Source organism: Malus sylvestris, chromosome 13, assembly GCF_916048215.2.
Source record: "Malus sylvestris chromosome 13, drMalSylv7.2, whole genome shotgun sequence".
Lineage (NCBI taxonomy): Eukaryota > Viridiplantae > Streptophyta > Magnoliopsida > Rosales > Rosaceae > Malus > Malus sylvestris.
The window spans coordinates 19607356-19627826 of record NC_062272.1 but is presented as its reverse complement, the minus strand read 5'-3'; the positions used below and the strand labels follow the sequence as shown (position 1 = coordinate 19627826).

Below are 20471 nucleotides of genomic sequence, written 5' to 3'. Positions count from 1 at the left end.
AGATTGTGAATGTATTAAGTAAATGAATTTACGGTAGCTAAAACCAAAACATGATAGTGTGTATTAATGTTCATATTTCATATGGAGATAATCATGGACTAGGAATTAAAATCTATCTCTGCAGCTCTGAGGCCTTTGACTCGGGTGAGATCTGCCTAATCCTGAACACTAAAATTTGTTAAATTAGAGAGCAAAAGAGATTCAAATCCACGTCATGGTGCAAAGGCAACACTCATCTTCACCATTGTGGTAAAAGGCCACTTAATCTTGAACACTAAAGTTTGATTATCAACTTTCGGAGCTTGTTTTGGACGTTAATTATTCGAAACAAACAAAAAATTGTCAGATTAATAGGTAATCAAAAGCTGGTGTAAAAAGTTGATATCTGGCCTTGTTTGAGTATGATAAATGATCATAATTAAATTTCTATTAGAGTAGATGAACCAACAAATATGAAGTAAACAAATTTGTATGGAAGTGCATTTTTGTATTTGTACATTTTTAATCAAATTCACAAATCATCAAATTAAAAAGTTGTGCATTGTCCTATAGTTTAGTGATGTACCTTTTATATTTACACTGTATCAAACTCGTTATTCATAATTTAAACCAACACCTTTAACGTATAAGTAGAAACAAATAGATGGTATGAAGTATACACGATCTCCATTAGCCAATTAGAAAATAAGGAGAAATTAAATTAATTAGACATTGCACTCTAAAATTCATATAATTATTTTATTGAAAATTCCAAGTTTTCAAAGCTCATCATCTTATCATGAAACAAAATTGAGAAATACACAAATTATCATGTGTTTGAATAATTAAGGTAATTAATTTAGAAGAATTTGGGAGGGTATTTGATGGCATTCTTGACAATCTTTTTGGAGGCAGCATGAGCAAGATCAATGCCGCATATATCCGCCAGCCTGATGAGGTACAGAAGCACATCGGAAAGCTCTTCTCCCAGATGCTCTTTATCTGATTCCTTCCAATTTGGCAACCCTCTGTCCACCTCTCCCCTCCATTGGAATATTTCTGATAGCTCTCCTACCTCTCCCACCTACACAACATCCAGTCCATCCTATATGTTATACCAAACATGAAAATTATTTATCTGTTTTCGAATTCTATTTGTATTTGTATTTGTATTTGTATTTTCAACCACTCGTGCCGTACAGTTTAGCAGCTTCATATTTCAGAAACTATTAAACCACACTCATGTGAATGAATAATGTTTAATTGCCTTGGTGTTTCATGAAGTTTATGTTAAAAGTTCAAAAGCAGGTATGTATTAGGCTAGTTGGTCAGAGCACTATGACCGTTTACTTAAATCTTAATTTGAATTCTCACTCCCGTAAGTTAAATAATTTAAAATTATCAAATAAAGAAACACCAACAAATTAATGAAACGGACAGCTCATGCACATGTTTAGGAATAATATGTTTGCATCTACAAAGAGATCAAATAAAATGGAACAAAAGAGGAAAAATAGAAAAAAATGTATGTATGTATGTGGCAAATTAAGGAACATCTTCCAACATGTGTGTATGTGTATATACAATTATACATGCCAAGCGATAGTCGGGTAGCGAGAATGAGCTTAGTGCCTAGAGACCTAAGAGGGGCCTAGGCGCTTTTAAAAAAAATAATATTTACTATATATATAATAAGCATTAAATAGTATTTGTGTTATTTTTAAAGGGACGAATACAATATCTTATATTCAATGTGCCCGGCATTATTTATATTTTATATATGTAAAGAGAATTTTAAGTAAATAATATGGTAGGATCTTAGAGAGAAAAAGTAAATAATATACGACGAATAAAAAGGTAATTCTAGAGAGATTAAATTTGACGACTAAATATACAAACTAAATAATGTATCACCAATAAGAATAATCACATTTATCAACGCTTAAGTAATAAATCAATCATCAACCTTCCATGTTCTTTAGTTTTCAAAATTTTGTCTGCAAATTTAGTCTCCCTAACTTTATTCTAAATAAAATATAAAACAACAGTTCAACGAAAGAGGAGGTGGTAAGGATAATAAATATGAAATGTTAGCAAAGAGGAAGGTGGTGGGATTCATTTAGAGATGAAAAAAAGGATACAAAACGATGAGTCTGTGAGAAAAACAATGTCGTTTACGTCTATAGGTAATATTCAAAGGCAAATCATCTTCCCTACAAGTCTGTCACTGGCTCTGCAACTAAAAAAATTTCAGATTCAGTGTTCCGTATAAACTCGCCCACCCCCGCCTACTTTAGTATAACTTCGCTCAGGCGGACGCCTGATCATTTTCTAATTCCCTTCATGCCTATGGCAAAATCGCAGCAGTTAGCCACCGCCTACTGCCCTAGGCAACCGTCTAGAGCAATTTTTCAAACACTAATATACTTATATTTTTCAGACTGTGAATTTGAACCATACATTAACATAATATCATCATAATTAATATGGTAATACGAATATATAAACATCTTATGTCCTCAAACCATTTTCCAAGAGCAAAGAAGATTGCACGACCCAAACGTAAAAACTAATGAAAGAGAAAAGTAACATAGAAATGAATGACAAGATGATGGATAGCGTAGCATGGTTAGGCTTGCATCATACATAGAACATAGTTTCATGGTTAACAAAACAAATGATGAGAGTAGATAGTAGTAGGGGAAGGATTTAGTTTTACCATAGCAAGGAGTAGATTTCTGGGACTATGATATTTCTCCCAGTCTCTAGCCTTGGCAAATTCCTCAAGCTTCTTAGAGAGGTCCTTGAGACTAATATTCTCTCTTTCTTCTTCTCCTACATTAATCTCTTCTCCTTCTCCCATTTTTCACTCTCTTGGGTTTTTGCATGGAAATGAGGAGAGAGGGACTTTTAATAGCTTGAAAAAGGATAAAGGCGCAAATTTTATTTATATTTTTTGAGGGAATAAGTACCTTATATGCTAATAAAATGGAAAAAAGGGAAAGGATAAAAAGTCTAAAAATGCCTGCCCTTGGTCATCCTGATGTTTTATACAAGAGATTCCTTACCGTCCACCCACTTCATTGCATATAATTAGTAGAGAATATTCCATGTTAACTCACCATGTGTTAGGTTTAAGTCAGCAACCATTAGGAATGTTATGGCCGGTCCAGATTGAATGTACGTGTGAGTGTTCCAACAACTAGTTGGATTTAGGCACCTCATAAGTAGATCTGACAATTTCTTACATGATCCGTTAACATGATACATAAATGACACGTAAATAACGGGTTTCAGGTAAACACGATAACTAATCGGGTCGTTATCGGATCACACAATAAGAACTCGTTAATAACAGGTCATTAACAGGTTTACACAAGTGACACGCAAGTAACCTGTTTCGACACGATAAGAAAAAAATTATTTTGATGATTTTAATTTTTTAAACTACTAAAAAAATTTTCTATAAAATACAATAGATATATAGTGGATATGTATATATTGTTTATTAATTATTATGGTATTGTTGTAGTCTATTTTTATCTGACAATATAGAGAGGGCCGGCGGCAGTGGAGAGAGATGAGAGAGATGTGTGTTTGTAGAATTGTAGGGCAATGTGTGTGTTGTTATCCCTCCTACATTGTGCTTTTATTTATAGTAGTAAAGTGATAGAAGATATTCCTTCTCCTCCAAGTAATACAAGTTGTAATAGGAAAGGATAACTAGAATCAAATCTAATCTAGGATTTACACAATCATACTTATTCTAGGAATGTTTACAACACTCCCCCTTGAGTGTGCAAATACTTAAGGTAGATTTAGCATCATGCAGAAGTTGAGGAAGTCGACTCGTCGGCATTGATTCCAAGGAACAACACTTATTCTCAATAAGGTAGGAACTTGCATAAGTAGTAAGTCTCACTAAAAAACCCTAAGGCCATGGCAAAAACCCAAGTAGGGACAAAATCCATAGTCTAAGGAAAAATGCGTGAGAAATGCAAAGTCAAAAGAAACATCTACAGGACGTCATCAGGGATATGACCAGCCCAAGGTGGGTGCCTCGTTAAAACCTAGTTAGGTAGCAAAAACCCAGTGGGAAAAATGCTCCTAATCGTAGGGAAAAAGAGTACATTAAGATCAAGCAAGTATCCAGAAGATACTCCCCTTGAGTTTGACATAATTCCAAAGAGAAATAGCAAAGTTACAACTCAGAAAGTTTACGCATACCAATTCCATGAACAAGCTTCTGAAACGTCACCTTCGATAGTGATTTGGTGAAGAGGTCGGCCAGATTGTCTTGTGATCGAATTTGCGTGACTTCAATCTTCTGATGCTCTTGTTGTTGATGTGTAAAGAAGAACTTCGGCGCAATATGCTTCGTGTTATCTCCTTTGATGTAACCCTTCTTGAGCTGTTCGATGCAAGCTGCGTTGTCTTCAAAAATCGTCGTCGGGGCATTAACGGCGGGATGAAGATCACAAGAGCTTCGAATATGGCCTATTACTGCTTTCAACCAAAAGCATTCCCGAGTTGCTTCATGTAAGGCGAGAATTTCAGCATGGTTAGACGAAGTGGCAACTAAGGTCTGTTTAGTTGACCTCCAAGATATTGCGGTGCCTCCAACGGTAAAGACATAACCCGTTTGAGAACGTGCCTTGTGCAGATCAGATAAGTATCCAGCGTCAGCATAACCAACAAGGCGAGAATCAACCCGATAAGCATAGGGTGCGGCATCACTCGAGGATTCGTAGGGATAGAATAAGCCCAAATCCGTAGTACCCTTAAGGTAACGGAAGATGTCTTTCACGCCAGTCCAATGTCTGCGTGTTGGTGCATTGCTGTATCTTGCCAAAAGATTAACAGCGAATGAGATGTCGGGTCTAGTGCATTGAGCTAAGTACAATAAAGCGCCTATCGCACTTAGATAAGGAACTTCAGGCTCCAAAATCTCTTCATCATCCTCTTTCAGACAGAAGGGATCTCGCTTTGCATCTAGCGTACGAGCGACCATAGGAGTACTCGAAGACTTCGCTTTATCCTCATTAAAACGGCGCAACACCTTCTGGGTGTAGTTCGATTGATGTACTAAGATTCCATCCGAACAATGCTCTATCTCGAGACCGAGACAGTATCGAGTCTTTCCTAGATCTTTCATCTCAAATTCCGACTTCAGGTGCGAAGCAGTTCTCGCGAGCTCTTCAGGAGTTCCGATGAGATTCATGTCATCGACATATACTGCAACAATCGCAAATCCGGAATATGACTTCTTAATGAACACACAAGGGCATAGTTCGTTGTTCACATATCCCTGACTAGTCAAATACTCACTCAGACGGTTATACCACATTCTTCCAGATTGTTTCAAACCGTATAGTGAACGCCTCAGCCGAATTGAAAGCGTGTTCCGGGGTTTGGAAATATTTGAACCAGTCAATGTAAGTCCTTCAGAAACTTTCATATAAATTTCCGTATCAAGATCCCCATAGAGATACGTGGTTACTACGTCCATCAGCTGCATATCCAGTTTTTCGGAAACTACCAAACTGATGAGGTATCGAAAAGTAATCACATCCATAACGGGTGAGTAAGTTTCGTCATAGTCAATCCCGGGGTGTTGTGAGAAACCTTGTGCTACAAGACGAGCTTTGTAACGCACAATTTCGTTCTTCTCATTACGCTTCCGAACGAAAACCCACTTATAGCCAACGGGCTTCACATGTGGAGGAGTAGGAACTACAGGTCCAAACACCTTACGTTTTGCAAGTGAATCAAGTTCGACTTGGATTGCTTGTTTCCAATTTGACCAATCAGCTCTACGTCAACATTCATCAACGGAACGCGGTTCAATGTCATCGCTCAACATGATCTCAGTAGCTACTGCAAATACTAATGCATCGTCGACAATCATCTCATTTCTACGCCACACATCATCTAAGCTAGCATAATAGACCGAAATCTCACGATTCTCGGGAGGAGGATTCGTCTCTTCAAGGACGCTTCCATAATCTAGAATTTCCTCATGAGTTGGGTAAAATGAGTAAGCGATAGTCGGATTCACGGTAGGCTCTTCAGGACCTTGTGCCGTGGTTTTCCTCTTCAGGGGGTGTGAATCCTTTGAACCAAGGGGTCTGCCACGCTTTTGTGAAGGGGCAGATGATTGGCTAGCCGCTAATGTACGTGGATCACCAAAATTGGCGTCCCGGGCTTCCAGGAGGGTAGTCCGTCGTACATTTGGTACATATATCTTTGCAGGCGTATTCGCAGCTGGAATATGTGACCTTGTCACGCGCGCTAGATCGGTGAAAGCATCTGGCATGCTCTGAGCTATACTCTGGAGATCTAATATGTGATGCACTTCATCTTCAGACTAAGCGGTGCGGGGATCTAAATGAGACAAAGTGGGAGTCGTCCACGATAATTCGCGTCGTTCATTAGGAACGTTGACGTTCTTATCTCCCCCTAACAGCGGGAAGACTATCTCATAGAAGTGATAATCCACGAAATGAGCGGTAAACAGATCGTCTGTCAAAGGTTCTAAGTAACGAATAATCGAAGGAGAATCATATCCGACATAGATTCTCATTCTTCGCTGAGGCCCCATTTTTGTACGTAAGGGCGGCGAAATTGGCACATAGACCGCACAACCAAAAACGCACAGATGCGATATGTCGGCTTCGCATCCGGTGACCAACTGAAGGGCACTAAATGGTTGTGTCGCAACAGGCCTCAGGCGGACCAACTTTGCTGCGTGCAATATTGCATGGCCCCAAGCAGCGATCGGGAGCTTGGTACGTATGACCAATGATCGAGCAATCATTTGTAAACGCTTAATGAAAGCCTCTGCCAAGCCGTTCTGGGTGTGAACATGGGGTACAGGATGTTCAACTTCAACCCCAACCGACATGCAATAGTCATCAAAAGTTTTAGATGTGAATTCTCCAGCATTATCCAATCGAATAGATTTGATCGGATAATCAGGGTGGTGAGCCCTGAGCTTGATAACCTGAGCCAACAGTTTGGAGAATGCAGCATTCCTTGTGGACAACTAGCACACGTGTGACCAACGTGTAGAAGCGTCAACCAAAACCATAAAATATCTAAATGGTCCGCAGGGAGGTTGAATCGGTCCACAAATGTCCCCTTGAATCCGTTGTAGAAAAATGGGAGGATTCGAACGAATCTTGTCATAAGAAGGCTTAGTAATAAGCTTTCCCATAGAACATGTTTGACATGCGATTTCATGGATCGAACCTAAGCTTCGGGTTAGTGGATGCCCGTGTGAAGTTTTGAGGATACGGCGCATCGCTATTCGTCCAGGATGTCCCAAACGATCATGCCAAAGTGTAATTTCATGCGCGGTCCCTGTGGTAGGGCCGGCCACATAGTGGCATTCGATGGGGCGTATGGTCGTAGTATACAGACCACTCGGGTTACGCTTCATCTTCTTTAGAATACGCTTCTGGCCATATTCGTAGGAAGTTATGCACATAAATTCAACTCTGTTTTCTACGTGGGTTTCAGCGTGGTAATTGTTATCTCTAATGTCCTTGAAACTTAGTAACGTTCTTCCGGAACGTGGAGAATAGAGTGCCTCAGCAATGGTCAAGATTGTACCATTGGATAACATTATACGTGCCTTACCGTATCCTTCTATCAGGTTGGATGGGCCTGAGAGGGTTGTCAGAGGTGCATTCTTAGGTACGAAGTTAGTGAAATAGATGCGTTCACGCAAAACAGTATGCGTGGTTGCACTATCTGCCAGACAACTAACTTTCCCACTAGTCATACCTAGAATGAAAAATTAATTTGAATTGGTCACATGCATAAAAGTTTATAAAAACAAGTATCAATTCAAAATAATTTCATTTATTCAAGGATTTAAAACTGAATATCCAAAATAAATCGCCAACTAATAATCCAAAAACATAAAGGAAAATTGTTCAAAATCAACCAAAAACAAGGTAGGGTGCGGCCACTAGGTGGAATTCGGCCCCAATTGTCTTATTTCAACTAAAAAAGAAGTCTATGTCTAAGATTCTAATCTTCCATAGGAGTGGTATCCTCCTGAAAGTCAGAAACCTCCATCTTTGTAGTCTCCGGTTCGTCCACTTGCATGAAGTTTGATTCAAACTTCTTACGACGAGAATGATATTCATCTACAACCTTCTTGGGAGCACGGCAAATACGGGACCAATGGTCCTTTGAACCACAACGATAGCACATATCGTCATTCATTGTGGCAAGTGCTTTGCCTTTATTCTTGAAGTTCGGGGCCTTATGAGCGAGGTTTGGGCGCTTCTGGGCTTTGTTTCCTCCCTTGGATGAGCCTTGACTCTGTTGACCTTGGTGGGATGGCTTCTGGCCGCCCTTACCACGCCTCTTTTGGCGTTTTGGGTGCTGATTAGTGTTATAATGTGCTTCAGGCACAGCAGTAGCCCCAGTAGGTCGAGCTTGATGATTCTTTATCAACAGCTAGTTCTACTTTTCAGCAAGAAGTAAAACAGAGATCAAATCCGAGAACTTAGTGAACTTCTGAGCTCTATATTGTTACTGTAGGACAATATTAGAAGCAGAGAAGGTCGAGTAGGTCTTCTCCAGGAGATCCTCTTCAGTCAAAGTTTCATTGCAAAACTTGAGAAGTGATCGAATTCGACAAACTTCAGAATTATATTCATTCACAGACTTAAAGTCTTGGAAGCGCAAGTGCTGCCAGTCGTGTCTTGATTCAGGCAAGAATATGTCCTTTTGGTGATCGAAACGATCAGCCAAAGCGACCCATAATGCACGTGGATCCTCCTCAGTAAGGTACTCAGTTTGCAGAGCATCATGAATATGTCTTCGGATGAAGATCATAGCAGTAGCTTTTTTAGCTTCGCCAACAGGTTCAGTTGTTGCTTCTTCAATAGCAGGACGCAAGTTCTTGGCAGTGAGGTGGAGCTTCACATCTTGAACCCACTTGAGGTAGTTCCTTCCAGAGACCTCCAAAGCGGTGAAGTCGAGTTTGTTCAAATTCGACATGTTCCTATCACAAATAGATGGACAAGATGTGGTTAGTGTAATGGAGAAAAATCAATCCATTCACATAGGAGTAGAATATACAGGTTCTAATAGACATGTATTGGTTTAATTTTGCATGAAAAACTTCGGGTTTTCATGGGTGATATGTGTAAGAGAAAACTTCAGGTTTTCAAACAAGGCATGTTTATAAGAAACTTCGGGTTTCAAAGTAATTATGAACTTCAGGTTCATATATTCCTGCAGGCAAACACAAATATATATGCAAACAATTATGCAACAAGTATATGCAAAAAAATATTGTATAATTATAATTGAATTAATTTATTTGGTCTTCGGGGCCAAATTAAAGTGTGGGTGAAAATAAAAAAAAAACCATATTATTTAAAAATATTAAATAATAAAATCGCGGGGCCTAAAAATATAGGCCGAGAATCCCCGGGTGTAGGCTGCAGGTCCACGGGGTGAGAAGGGAATGGGCTGCCGCAGGCAGACCCCCCCCAAAAAAAAAATTTCTTTCCGCGCACGGGCCACTTCAGGTTGGCCCAAAAAAAACAAAAAAAAATACTTTTTTTTTCTGTCTGGGCCGCAGCAGGCGAGCCCAGGAAATAAACAAACAAACAAAAAATTTTGTCTTTACGGGCTGGGCCGCTGCAAGCGAGCCCAGCAAAAATTTGTTTTTTCCATATGGGGCTGAGAGACAGAGCCCGGATAGGGCTCGGGGAAAGGTCCAAAAAAACCCCAGCCGTGCTGGGTGTGCTTGGCAGGGAAAGAAAACCAGAAAAAGGTGGACGGCGCCACTGCAGGTGGTCGTGTCGAGGTTGTTGGAGCTCAGAGTGAGTCACGGTTGTCGTGGACAACCACGGAGATAAGGAAATCTCAACGTATCAACAACTATAAAACCCTAAAAAAAATTGAAATCGAATTAAAAAAATCTGATGAGATTCCGGTGAATCTCAGTTCAATTTGAAATGTGGGACGACTTCTAGTCGTCGGCGACGTGAACCAGAGGTTCAAAGCAATGGCTGCAGGCCATGCTGTGACCGATGGACACCATGAAAGGTGTCATGGTTGGTTTGCTGGGGACGCGATGGGCGTCGGGCTCTCGGCTCGGGAAAGCATGGGGATGCAGGCTGCAGGCCTTGCAAGAAGATGGGCTAGCCATCGCAGGCTGGGGGCCTGGTTGCGTTGTAGCCTTGCATGATGCAAAGGCACGGGTTCGAAGAACCCTAATTCCCCAATCGCAAAATTTTTTTTTTTTAATTCAATTATATTATATGCATGTATAATTCTAATGAATCACATATTTACGTTGATGCATATGCAAATAATAGTTTCAATGCATGTACATATGTAAGATTCAATTCATGGCAAATATCAAATTCATATAATTGTAGCAATTTTGGTGATGAAGCATACACAATTTATGTAGAATCTAAAATACGTTAAACGTAAAGTTGGGTCATGCATCATGGTGAATGTTCATGCTATCAGGGCTTGCAAAATATCGAGTTAAAAGCCGTTGTTTGGAAAGAACCTGATTGCGTGATGATATGGATGAACTGGTTTGATGCAGAAAAAAAATCTCCAACGTTAGATTCCTAAGCGCAGCGGTAGGAGCGTGCTGATAACGTGTTGTGGTCTATTTTTATCTGACAATATAGAGAGGGCCGGCGGCAGTGGAAAGAGATGAGAGAGATGTGTGTTTGTAGAATTGTAGGGGAATGTGTGTGTTGTTATCCCTCCTACATTGTGCTTTTATTTATAGTAGTAAAGGGAGAGAAGATATTCCTTCTCCTCCAAGTAATACAAGTTGTAATAGGAAAGGATAACTAGAATCAAATCTAATCTAGGATTTACACAATCATACTTATTCTAGGAATGTTTACAACAGGTATTATGTTTTATTTATTTATTTTTATAGTATACTATAGGCAAAGAGTGAGATTAAAAAAATTATAAAACACATTAAAAATAAAAATATTGTTACAGTCCTATTAGATTAAGGAATGTGATTGTGTAAATTCTAGTAGATATGAGAATGTATCTTATATTCCTATTAGAAGTAAATTGCCTATTAAATGTTGTAATCCTAAAGGGTAAGGAATTAACTTTCCCTACTACTATAAATAAAGACACAATAATGTGGAATAACACATCTCACAATTACACATTTCTCTCTTTCTCTCTACTATTGTGAAATCCCGTTCCCAGATTTCACTATTATAATATGCGTATTTGTACTATTGAGATTTTATATTATTTCTCGAGAATTTATTTTAAATTGTTTGGAATTAGATTTTAATTAAACTATTACGAAGAGTGAAGTTTGGAAAATAATTATTTAAAATTCGTTGACCTTTTGAGGTCATAAGTAACGTTTTCAAATAGGTCTCGAAGCCATGAGCGCATAAGCGAAAGCCGTTTGCGAGTCCGAGTTATAACGGTATAGTTACAGACGTTTGAAGTTGTGAGCTATAGATTGTGGGAATTACTTAATTCCCACATGTGGGTTAAAGGTTAAGTAAGTTTAATAAAAGAGGGAGAGACCAATTAGAGAGGGTGAGGTTTCTGGGAAAAAAAAAACTGAATGGCTGATTTCAGCCCCTTTTTGGGCAATTTCGACCCATTAACCCGCCATCTTGACCTGCTCATATCTCCTTCATCCGAGCTCTGTTTTGGGTAATCTTGGTGTCCATGGAAAGCTCTTGGCGAGCCCTAGATCTCTGTATTTTTAGATTTCCCATTTTCTTATCCATTTTTCCAATTTGAGGCAGGAAAGTTCTGTGGGTTTTCGGCGGTTTTATCTTTTTTCCGGTGAATCCGGCAATCATTTCCTTCGAGTGAGGTATGAAATTTCATCTACTCTTCATAATCTTCAAGTTGGTATGCTTGGTTTGTGCTTTCCTATTCGTTTTAGAGTTGGGTCTTCAGAACCCTAGAAACCCGGTTTTCTCCGGTGAACGGCTTCCGGTTAGAATTGGTCGTCGGATTATTTATGAAAAGTGTTTCCCTTGTTGAGCTCTAGCTACCATGTAAATTTGAACTCATCTAGTTAATGTTGAAAATTTGGGTTTTTAAACCCTTCACCATGGCTAGTGATAGGAGCATATTTATGTGACTGAGTTAGCTTGTTCTCATGCATTTATGTTGTTATTTCTTAGTTAATTATGTATTTTAAGCTATTTTCGTGTGTTTGTAGGTCCATAGGCCTTATGAAGCAATAAGATGCATTTTGGTGCATTTTGGAGCAGTTTTTGGCTTGGAATGAATAGCACATGCATGGAGCAAGGTGGATGGATGAAATTGAAGACTAAAGAGGCTAGGAATGTGTTAAAGAGAAAGAAGAATTAATGTAAAAATGACAAAGAGCTCAGCCACAAAGGGGTGTTACTCCACCATTCACCTTTCCATCATTGCCGTGCACCACCATTGCATTTCATTTGGATTCATATGCCGTGCATCATCATCCATGTTCCCTCCATTGATTCATTTGTTGCATCATTCCACCTCTCTTTCCTTTCTCTACCATGTGCACAATCATTCATGTTCCCTAGCTGCAACACCACTCCATTTTACCTCCATGCTTTACATCATTACTTCACTTTCACCTTTGAATCATTTCAAACACCACTCATTGCACTCAATTGCTACACAATTCCTTGTTCCCTCCATCATTTCAGATTTCATGCATCATTACATTGAATCATTGCACTCAATTGCTACACCACTCCTTGTTCCTTCCATCATTTCAGAACTCAATTGCTACACCACTCCTTGTTCCCTCCATCATTTCAGATTTCATGCATCATTACATATAATCATTGCACTCAATTGCTACACCACTCCTTGTTCCCTCCATCATTTCAGAACTCAATTGCTACACCACTCCTTGTTCCCTCCATCATTTCAAATTTCATGCATCATTACATATAATCATTGCACTCAATTGCTACACCACTCCTTGTTCCCTCCATCATTTCAGATTTCATGCATCATTGCACTTAATTGCTACACCACTCCATGTTCCCCTCCATTGCCATGCACTTCCTCTATAAAAGGAAGTGTGTGTAACATAAATTTAGTTCATACTTGGTTAGATCATTCACTCCCATTTCAACACAACCTTCATCCAAACACATCCATTCATCTTCACATCCACTCCTCCATACAAACAAACCTTCTAACACTCACCAACACCTTGTGCTATAGCAAAGGAAGGGAAGGAAAGTGCTTGGACGTGCTTGCTATCCAACTTGGATCGTTGGAGCGTTTAAGTGTTTTCTTTCTTTTGTTTCTAATGTTTAAATTCATTTTCTTTTGTTTTGTTGTAAATATGAGTGGCTAAACCCCTCGCGGCTAGGGGTGATTTCAAAGCCATGATTATGTGTGCAATATAATTTGATAAATTCCAATTATGAACTCTTGAATTGTGAATGCAATTGGCTTAACTATTTGATTGATAACTTATTTGTATTTGTTAATTAAGGGTCGACACTTAATTGGCATGCATAAATCCGTTGCTAGAATATAAGGAAGTTTCACATAATCGTTACAAACTTATATTCACATGTAGTGAAGTTCGCTTATAAACGATCGCGTTAAGTTCAATTCCTAGCATGAGTGACATGATGTGATAGTTGCAAGTGCTTTGTCAATGCTTATGATTTTCAAACGTAATGATCTTGGATTGTATATTTATTATGATGTCATGTAGGGAACTTTAGGAGAATGTTTTGGGTTGTCGAATGATGTCATCTAATCCAATAAAACAAGGAAAATCTGAGAGTTAACTAGTAATGTCACGGTTAATTTGGAGCATTGTTGTTCATAATTCAATGAAGTAGTAACTGGAAATCGAGTTATTTGCATACATGTCATGTGTGGAGAAAAAGCATCTAGCTATCCCATCTATCATCTTATTTCTCACATTTGTTTTACAATCTGTCTAGTTTTTCATACTTGTTTGTTTGTTTCAACTTCATCCAATTCAAAACCCCCCTTTTAGTTTCTTGTTTCAAAGTGTTTTAAATCTATTTTAGTTTGTGTTTTTAAGTGTTTTGATTCAAGTAAAAGTCAATTTTCGTTCAAAGTCATTCCTAGTGTCTAGTTTAAGTTTATTTGGTTGTTTTAAGCTATTTTGAGTATTTTAAGTTTGCTTTGAGTCTTGTGAGTCTTGTTAAGTGGTTTTAAGTTTAGTTTTATGTTTTTGAGTCAGTTTAGAGGTTATTAGCAAGTCCTCCTAATCCCCGGTCCAAAACGATCCATACTTATACTCGTGAACGATCCCTACTTATACTTTAATATACGTGATATTGGTGATTACCTGTTTTCGTAATTGTTATCCTATGTGGATATGACTTGGTTTTATAAATATGTTTTCTATTGAATTTTTATTTTTAATGTTTAGCCATTGAGTTAAGTTTATGAAATGAGATTTGACATGTATAAATTGAAATATGGTTTGATTGGTTTGTTTGACATGTTGTGATGAAATGTGAGGACTAGTGGTAGACCGTTAACCCATGGTGATGGAGATTTGTTGCTTCGATATGGTTTCATCTCCCGTTTCGTTGATTCGTGCTAAATTTAGTATTTGTGCATTATTTCCCTTGGTTGAGCTTTTGTAAATTAAGTAACTTGTGTTTGTCTCATTTCTTTGAGCCGTTGTATATATGGTTATTGGCCTTCCGCGATTCCGTTGAGTGATGGTCCGGAATCGTATCCACTCGGATTCCGTTGAGAGATGGTCCGGAATCCTTCTTACTTTGCGATTCCGTTGAGTGATGATCCGGAATCGTATCCACTCGGATTCCGTTGAGAGATGGTCCAGAATCCTTCCCACTTCGCGACTCCGTTGAGTGATGTTCCAGCATCGTATCTAACTTGGGGTTTCATTTAGTTATTGTTATGTATTGTACTTAGCGATTCCGTTAAGTGAGAGTCCGGAATCGTATCCACTTGGATTCCGTTGAGAGATGGTCCTGAATCCCTCATATTTCGCGATTCCGTTGAGTGAAGGTTCGGGATCGTATTCACCTTGGGATTTATTGAATTTGAATTGAGATGCTTCAAAGATGTAGGCTTCGGCCGAACTGCGTCCCTCTAGTCCTAATTTTTAATGTACATATGAAGGATGGATTTTGAGAATCTTGTGCTTTGAATTAGAAAAGTAGTTGGATGTCTGGGTAAATCCTTTGAAGTTGTCAGTGACTTGATTATAATTTCATAAAGCATGATTCTATACTTGATGTTTATGGATTGTGATCGATGACACTAATTTTACATGCAAGCAACCGATTGATAATTTTGGTTCCGTTAAGTGATCCGAAACCTGATGTGATTTGGATTCCGTTGAGTGGTCTGGAATTCCTACTTTTGCTCATGTCCATAAGTTAGACTTGTACCCTGGATTCGAGTGAATAAGAATTAACCACAACAGATCTTGTGAATATAAATTAGAATTATCAAGTTATTACTTGAAATCCAGGCAGGGAATTATATAGAAGTCCTTTATTAATTTTGTGCATTGAGGTGTGATCTGATTGATATTAACATAATTAAATGTTAATATCGTGCCTCCTTGATATCATGGAATGGGTTACTTGAGATGATTATGGAAGGATGTTGAATATTATTGTTATTAATATGATTAGATCAGTGATCATTGTGAATTGAGAATAATATTGTGCTTCATTGGTTCTTTGATATGTTATATATTATGAATTGCGGTATTATGTGAAACATAATGATTTATATGATGGATGAAATAGAAACCTTGATTGTCATGCGGGTTGTTATGTAGTTTGAATCGAATAATTCATGCTCTTCAAGTCCAAATGTTTGATTGAGGAATGTTATGCATTTTGGCTTGAACAGATTGTGTTATATGTTGAGTTATAGCGAAAGTGACCTACGAATGGCTTGATCCCTTTTGAGGGTACGTAGGCAGTCTAACGAGTAGGTTAGATGCAGCCATAAAGTATAAGGAAAAATTATCATGAAATTCGAGTCTTGAGTTGTGCATTATCCATATCCTGGAGGATGGGTATGTGAGTGATACGGGTATTTGGTAACGTCACGTGTCGATTCTGGACGTATTTCAGGATCAGGGCGTGACAACTATTGCCACACCCCTCTCTCTTTTCTGGCCTCCATAATTGTTCAGTAAATTATACCTACAATACGTTATCAGCACGCTCTTGACGTTGCACTAAAGGGAGTTTATTCTTCAATCAAGGGAATATTACGTTTTTAATCATTCTTATTATGATTAATTTACTATTTTATTCAATTGATCTACATGCTATTGATTCAATTTAATTTTTCTATGTTGAACGTGATCCAACGCATTGGAGATGCAATTCCGGCTTTCCGAGATGGATCTTCAACAAATTCAAAGGCTTTTGTTGTTTTCTGCCAATCAGGTACGTTTAAAATAAAGTAAGATATTTGAAACGACCATGAAGCATGAAAACACTCCCCATGATGCATGAACCCCCTATGTTTATATTTTCCTTCCGATATATATATATATATATATATATATATATATTGTATATGTTCATATATTTGTCAATATATATTTGTTTCATGCATCGCACAATTAAATTGTTATGTGGAATATATGAGTCAATGTATAAAATTAAATTAGAAGCAATTTTAGGGTTTCCTAAACCCTAAGGGATTTTTGAAAGAAAGGGGAATGGGATATGGTGCGGCACACCACCGCACCATCACTATGGACACAACAACCAGGCCACGGCCTAGACTTCATCTCAACAGGGCATGAAGCTCCGAGCCCAAAACACTGAAACCAACCATGTTTGGATGAGTCCCCTCACCCGCATGCCGTAACCTTATGGTTGTTGGGCTTGTGTAGCAGCAAAGGGCCTGCAGCCCTGACCTTCAGTCCACGCCAGCAAGCTGCATAGCTTGCTGGGCCTTGCAGCACCCCAAGCCGCCTTGCATGACAACCAACCCATTGGGGCTGGGTTTCCTCACGCCAAACCCAATGCCAGCTTATGCTGGGCCTTGTCCCGTGCCCTCCCTTGGTCCAAAAATTGAAACCCAGTTGCGGCTGGGGTTTCTCCCTCACCCCGTGACCTGAAGTTCACACTCGAGGCCCTTTTGGGCCATGCCTTTTACTCAAGGCACCCAACCTGTGCCCAATTATTATTTTTTTGGGCAATTTTTCGACCCAATGCTATTATTTTAGCATTCTAAATAAATTTAACCCGTATGTTAATATTATTTTGCTTCTACAATCGATCATGTATGGCTCGATTTATTCATTTAATTAAAAGTGACATGCAGTCCATTAATTTGATAATGAATCCAAAATTATTGACCTAAAGATCACTTTTTGACATTAACGATTCAATAACTTATTTTTATACTTTGAACCGTTGACATACTTTTGTAGTCCCGAAGCACACTTGAGTTCCTGAAACAACCTAAATCCACTACACTTAGTTGTATATTGCATTCTGTGTTCTTACAGGAACCTCTCTTTTATGAACTAAACGTTCATAAACTAAATTGAACCTATAGTTTCAAATTTAGTGCCTTTGAAACCCGAAATTTTCATAAAACAATATTTAGTCTCTATCACACAAAAAAATGATGGGCAATAATGTAATTTTATAGGTCTAAATTTTACATTTTTTTTATTGAAGTCACACTTACATGTGATGTTAAAATACCTACAATATTTATATATATATAAAATTAAAAAAAAACTCCCACTCCCCCCCCCCCCCCACACGTTCTCTCTCTCTCTCCCTCTCTACTTCTCATTTTCTAAAAAAATGTGTTCATACACACAAAATGTATAGACAAATGCTAGTGTTATATTATCATACTGTTAATTTAAACTATTAACTACTTATTTTAATACACCAGTTAATGTTATTTTCCATTATTAATTTTCTGAGGACACAAATTACTGAAATTAGAAGCATATATAAAGTTGAATTCAACGATTCTAAAGTAAGGGTATAAAATTCTTAAAGCTTTCCCACGCGGTCTTTTATCATTGTTTTCAAAAGCACCAAAGAAAAGGAGATTAGATGTGTCGTTCGAGTGCAAATGATCATCATCGCTATATATAGAAAATGCTTATAAAAAAAATTAAAATTTGTTAGGGCCGGAAAAGTGTTCGTACAAGTGCAACCTTGAGAATAATCATTAATTCAGAAAAACAAATGTGAATAAAATCCAAATAAAGTCCAAAACTACAAGAATATACGATATCGATTTACAAAAATAAAACAAATAAATAATTTGGAAAGGCTAAACTATCGACTTAGGGTGTTGACATGAAAGATGAACAAAGATAAACCTAAGAATGATATATTCAGTGCCACATACAAGATACGATAAGATAAAAAAATGAGGAAAGGGTTGGCACATTCTCGCGTGGAAATTTCAGAATCTTGTTGTTCTTGCTAGGGTTTGGTCGGTCGTTTTGGACTTTATCATCCATCTCAAATAGAGTGAAGAATTTTCTTTGGAGAGAAAGATAAGAGGGAAAGCAATGGTTATATATCAACGAGTCACCCTTTTCCTTTTAATCAAGGGTACGATTAGGGTACTATTATTCCACCATTACGAGACCAAACACATTGAACAAAAATTTGGACGGAAAGAAAATAAATTTAAGAGTAAATTGTAGCCATGGTCATTCAACTTTAATCAAATTTGAGCAATGATCTCTCAACTAAAAATAAATTATCATTGGTCACTCAACTCATCAAAATATGTAGGTATGATCATTTTCGTCAACTTCGTCAGAATTTTATCAAAATGAGTTATGTTGAAATGACCATTGCTACAATTGGGTTAAAGCTTGAGGGACTATTGCTCCAATTAGGTTAAAGTTGAGGGACAATTTCCCTAGTTAAATTAAAGTTGAAGGACCAATGATAATGAATTTTTAACTGAGGGACCATAGTTGCATGTTTTGGTGAGTTGAAGGACCAATGGTAATGAATTTTTAGTTGAGGGACCACTGCTCCAATTAAGTTAAAGTTAAGGGACCGTTGCTATAATTTACTCTAAATTTAAAGTGTTATCTAAGCATCATTTGTTTCTTCTTCTTCTACTTCTTTGTTTCAAATTTTTTAGGGTTGAGTGAAGACTACTACATATATTCGAGAGATACCAATGATGCTATATTTTTGTTGGAAAATTAGAGTTTGATTGCTATATTAATCACATATAAAATTTATAAAATAACATGAAGTAAATACATAATTAAATCATGCACATCAACAGCTAAATGTTAAATGAATATGACATAATGTATTAGAGAAACTAAAAATCGGTCAAGGAATGTTTATAACATTCTATCATTAAGACAAGTTTACGCCCCACTACAATACTCATAGTTAATCGGCGTTTGTTTCCCAACAACCATGTCCTTGTAATAGCAACACTCCAAATTATAAGGCTCCAATGAACCACAATTGTGCTAAAACTCTCTCATATGGACTCAATGAGACTATCTAATATTTAGTGCACTCTATGTATGATTATGTAAACAAAGAAATGTTACTGTAGAGGGCTTCCCTGTTTAAGGAAGTTGAGATGTCTTTTTGTAAAGCACATGATTATACATGAAGAGTCAAAAGTAATGGCTATTCATTTGCATTTCATATTAGGATAGCACATCTTCTTACCAGAAGACACCACTTCTAATTTTCATTCAATTAATAAACTTAATATTATAAGGATATATTAAATACAAATACGGAGTGCTATGTGAGCTAAAACTCAAGAGTTGGAGATGGTCTAAAGTAAAGAATATAACAACTCATTATTTATTAAAACATAAATAAATAACCTTAAATAAATCTTAACAAAATGACTAAGTGGTGAGTACTAATGAGAAATTACATTAATCTCATCTTATTCATTCGTTTTTAAGACCTTGGCCTTCATTACTTCATCCCATCAATAAAGTTAATAATTTATTTGTGTAAAAAGAGAATGAGAAAAAATTCAGGAGAACTTTAACGAAAAACTACTGGTACTGTTTATTTTAACGAAAAGCCACATTTTTACATTAAAAAGTCAATTATGGTACTATTCACTTTACCCTTTATTTTATCTTTATCGTTAAAACTCAAAGTTTTCAAGCCCTTTTCATTAGTTTTCCTAAAATTCAGATGATGAGGCTCGCTCATTGCTCATCAGTTTCCTTCTTTCTTTAGATTTCAGGATTATTCAAATATCTACAACCTTTCGCCCCCCCCCCCCCCCCCCCCCCCCCCCCCCACTTTTCTTATAAACCAGAAGCCTCATAAAAAGTAAAACAGAAGGTTACATGTTTTGGGTGTCCAAATAAATGTGTAAAAGGAAATTGAATTCCTGGAGAAATAAAGAGCATCCAAAGATAAAACTTGGGTGTATACAATGACCCAATTATAAATTTGGGCCTTTCTTTGTCTTCATGTAAGGCCCATTAGCAGCAA

The 20471-nt window shown here is 37.6% G+C and overlaps 1 protein-coding gene across 1 annotated transcript; it reads right to left on the bottom strand.

Moving 5' to 3' along the window:
- Window positions 1-719: 719 nt before the first annotated feature.
- Window positions 720-2883, bottom strand: LOC126595804 (uncharacterized). The gene is made up of 2 exons (XM_050262112.1): window positions 2699-2883; window positions 720-1063 (listed from the first exon to the last, which is right to left on the bottom strand). Exons 1-2 carry the CDS (start codon window positions 2840-2842, stop codon window positions 839-841), a joined length of 369 nt encoding a protein of 122 aa, XP_050118069.1. The 5' UTR covers window positions 2843-2883; the 3' UTR covers window positions 720-838.
- Window positions 2884-20471: the final 17588 nt, after the last annotated feature.

What these genes read in the sequence shown, in the direction of transcription:
- LOC126595804 (XM_050262112.1), bottom strand. Translation starts at nt 2,842, where the DNA reads ATGGGAGAAGGAGAAGAGATTAATGTAGGAGAAGAAGAAAGAGAGAAT. An exon ending in GAAATCTACTCCTTGCTATG is followed by an intron (nt 1,064 to 2,698) that starts GTAAAACTAAAT and finishes GATGTTGTGTAG; the next exon opens with GTGGGAGAGGTAGGAGAGCT.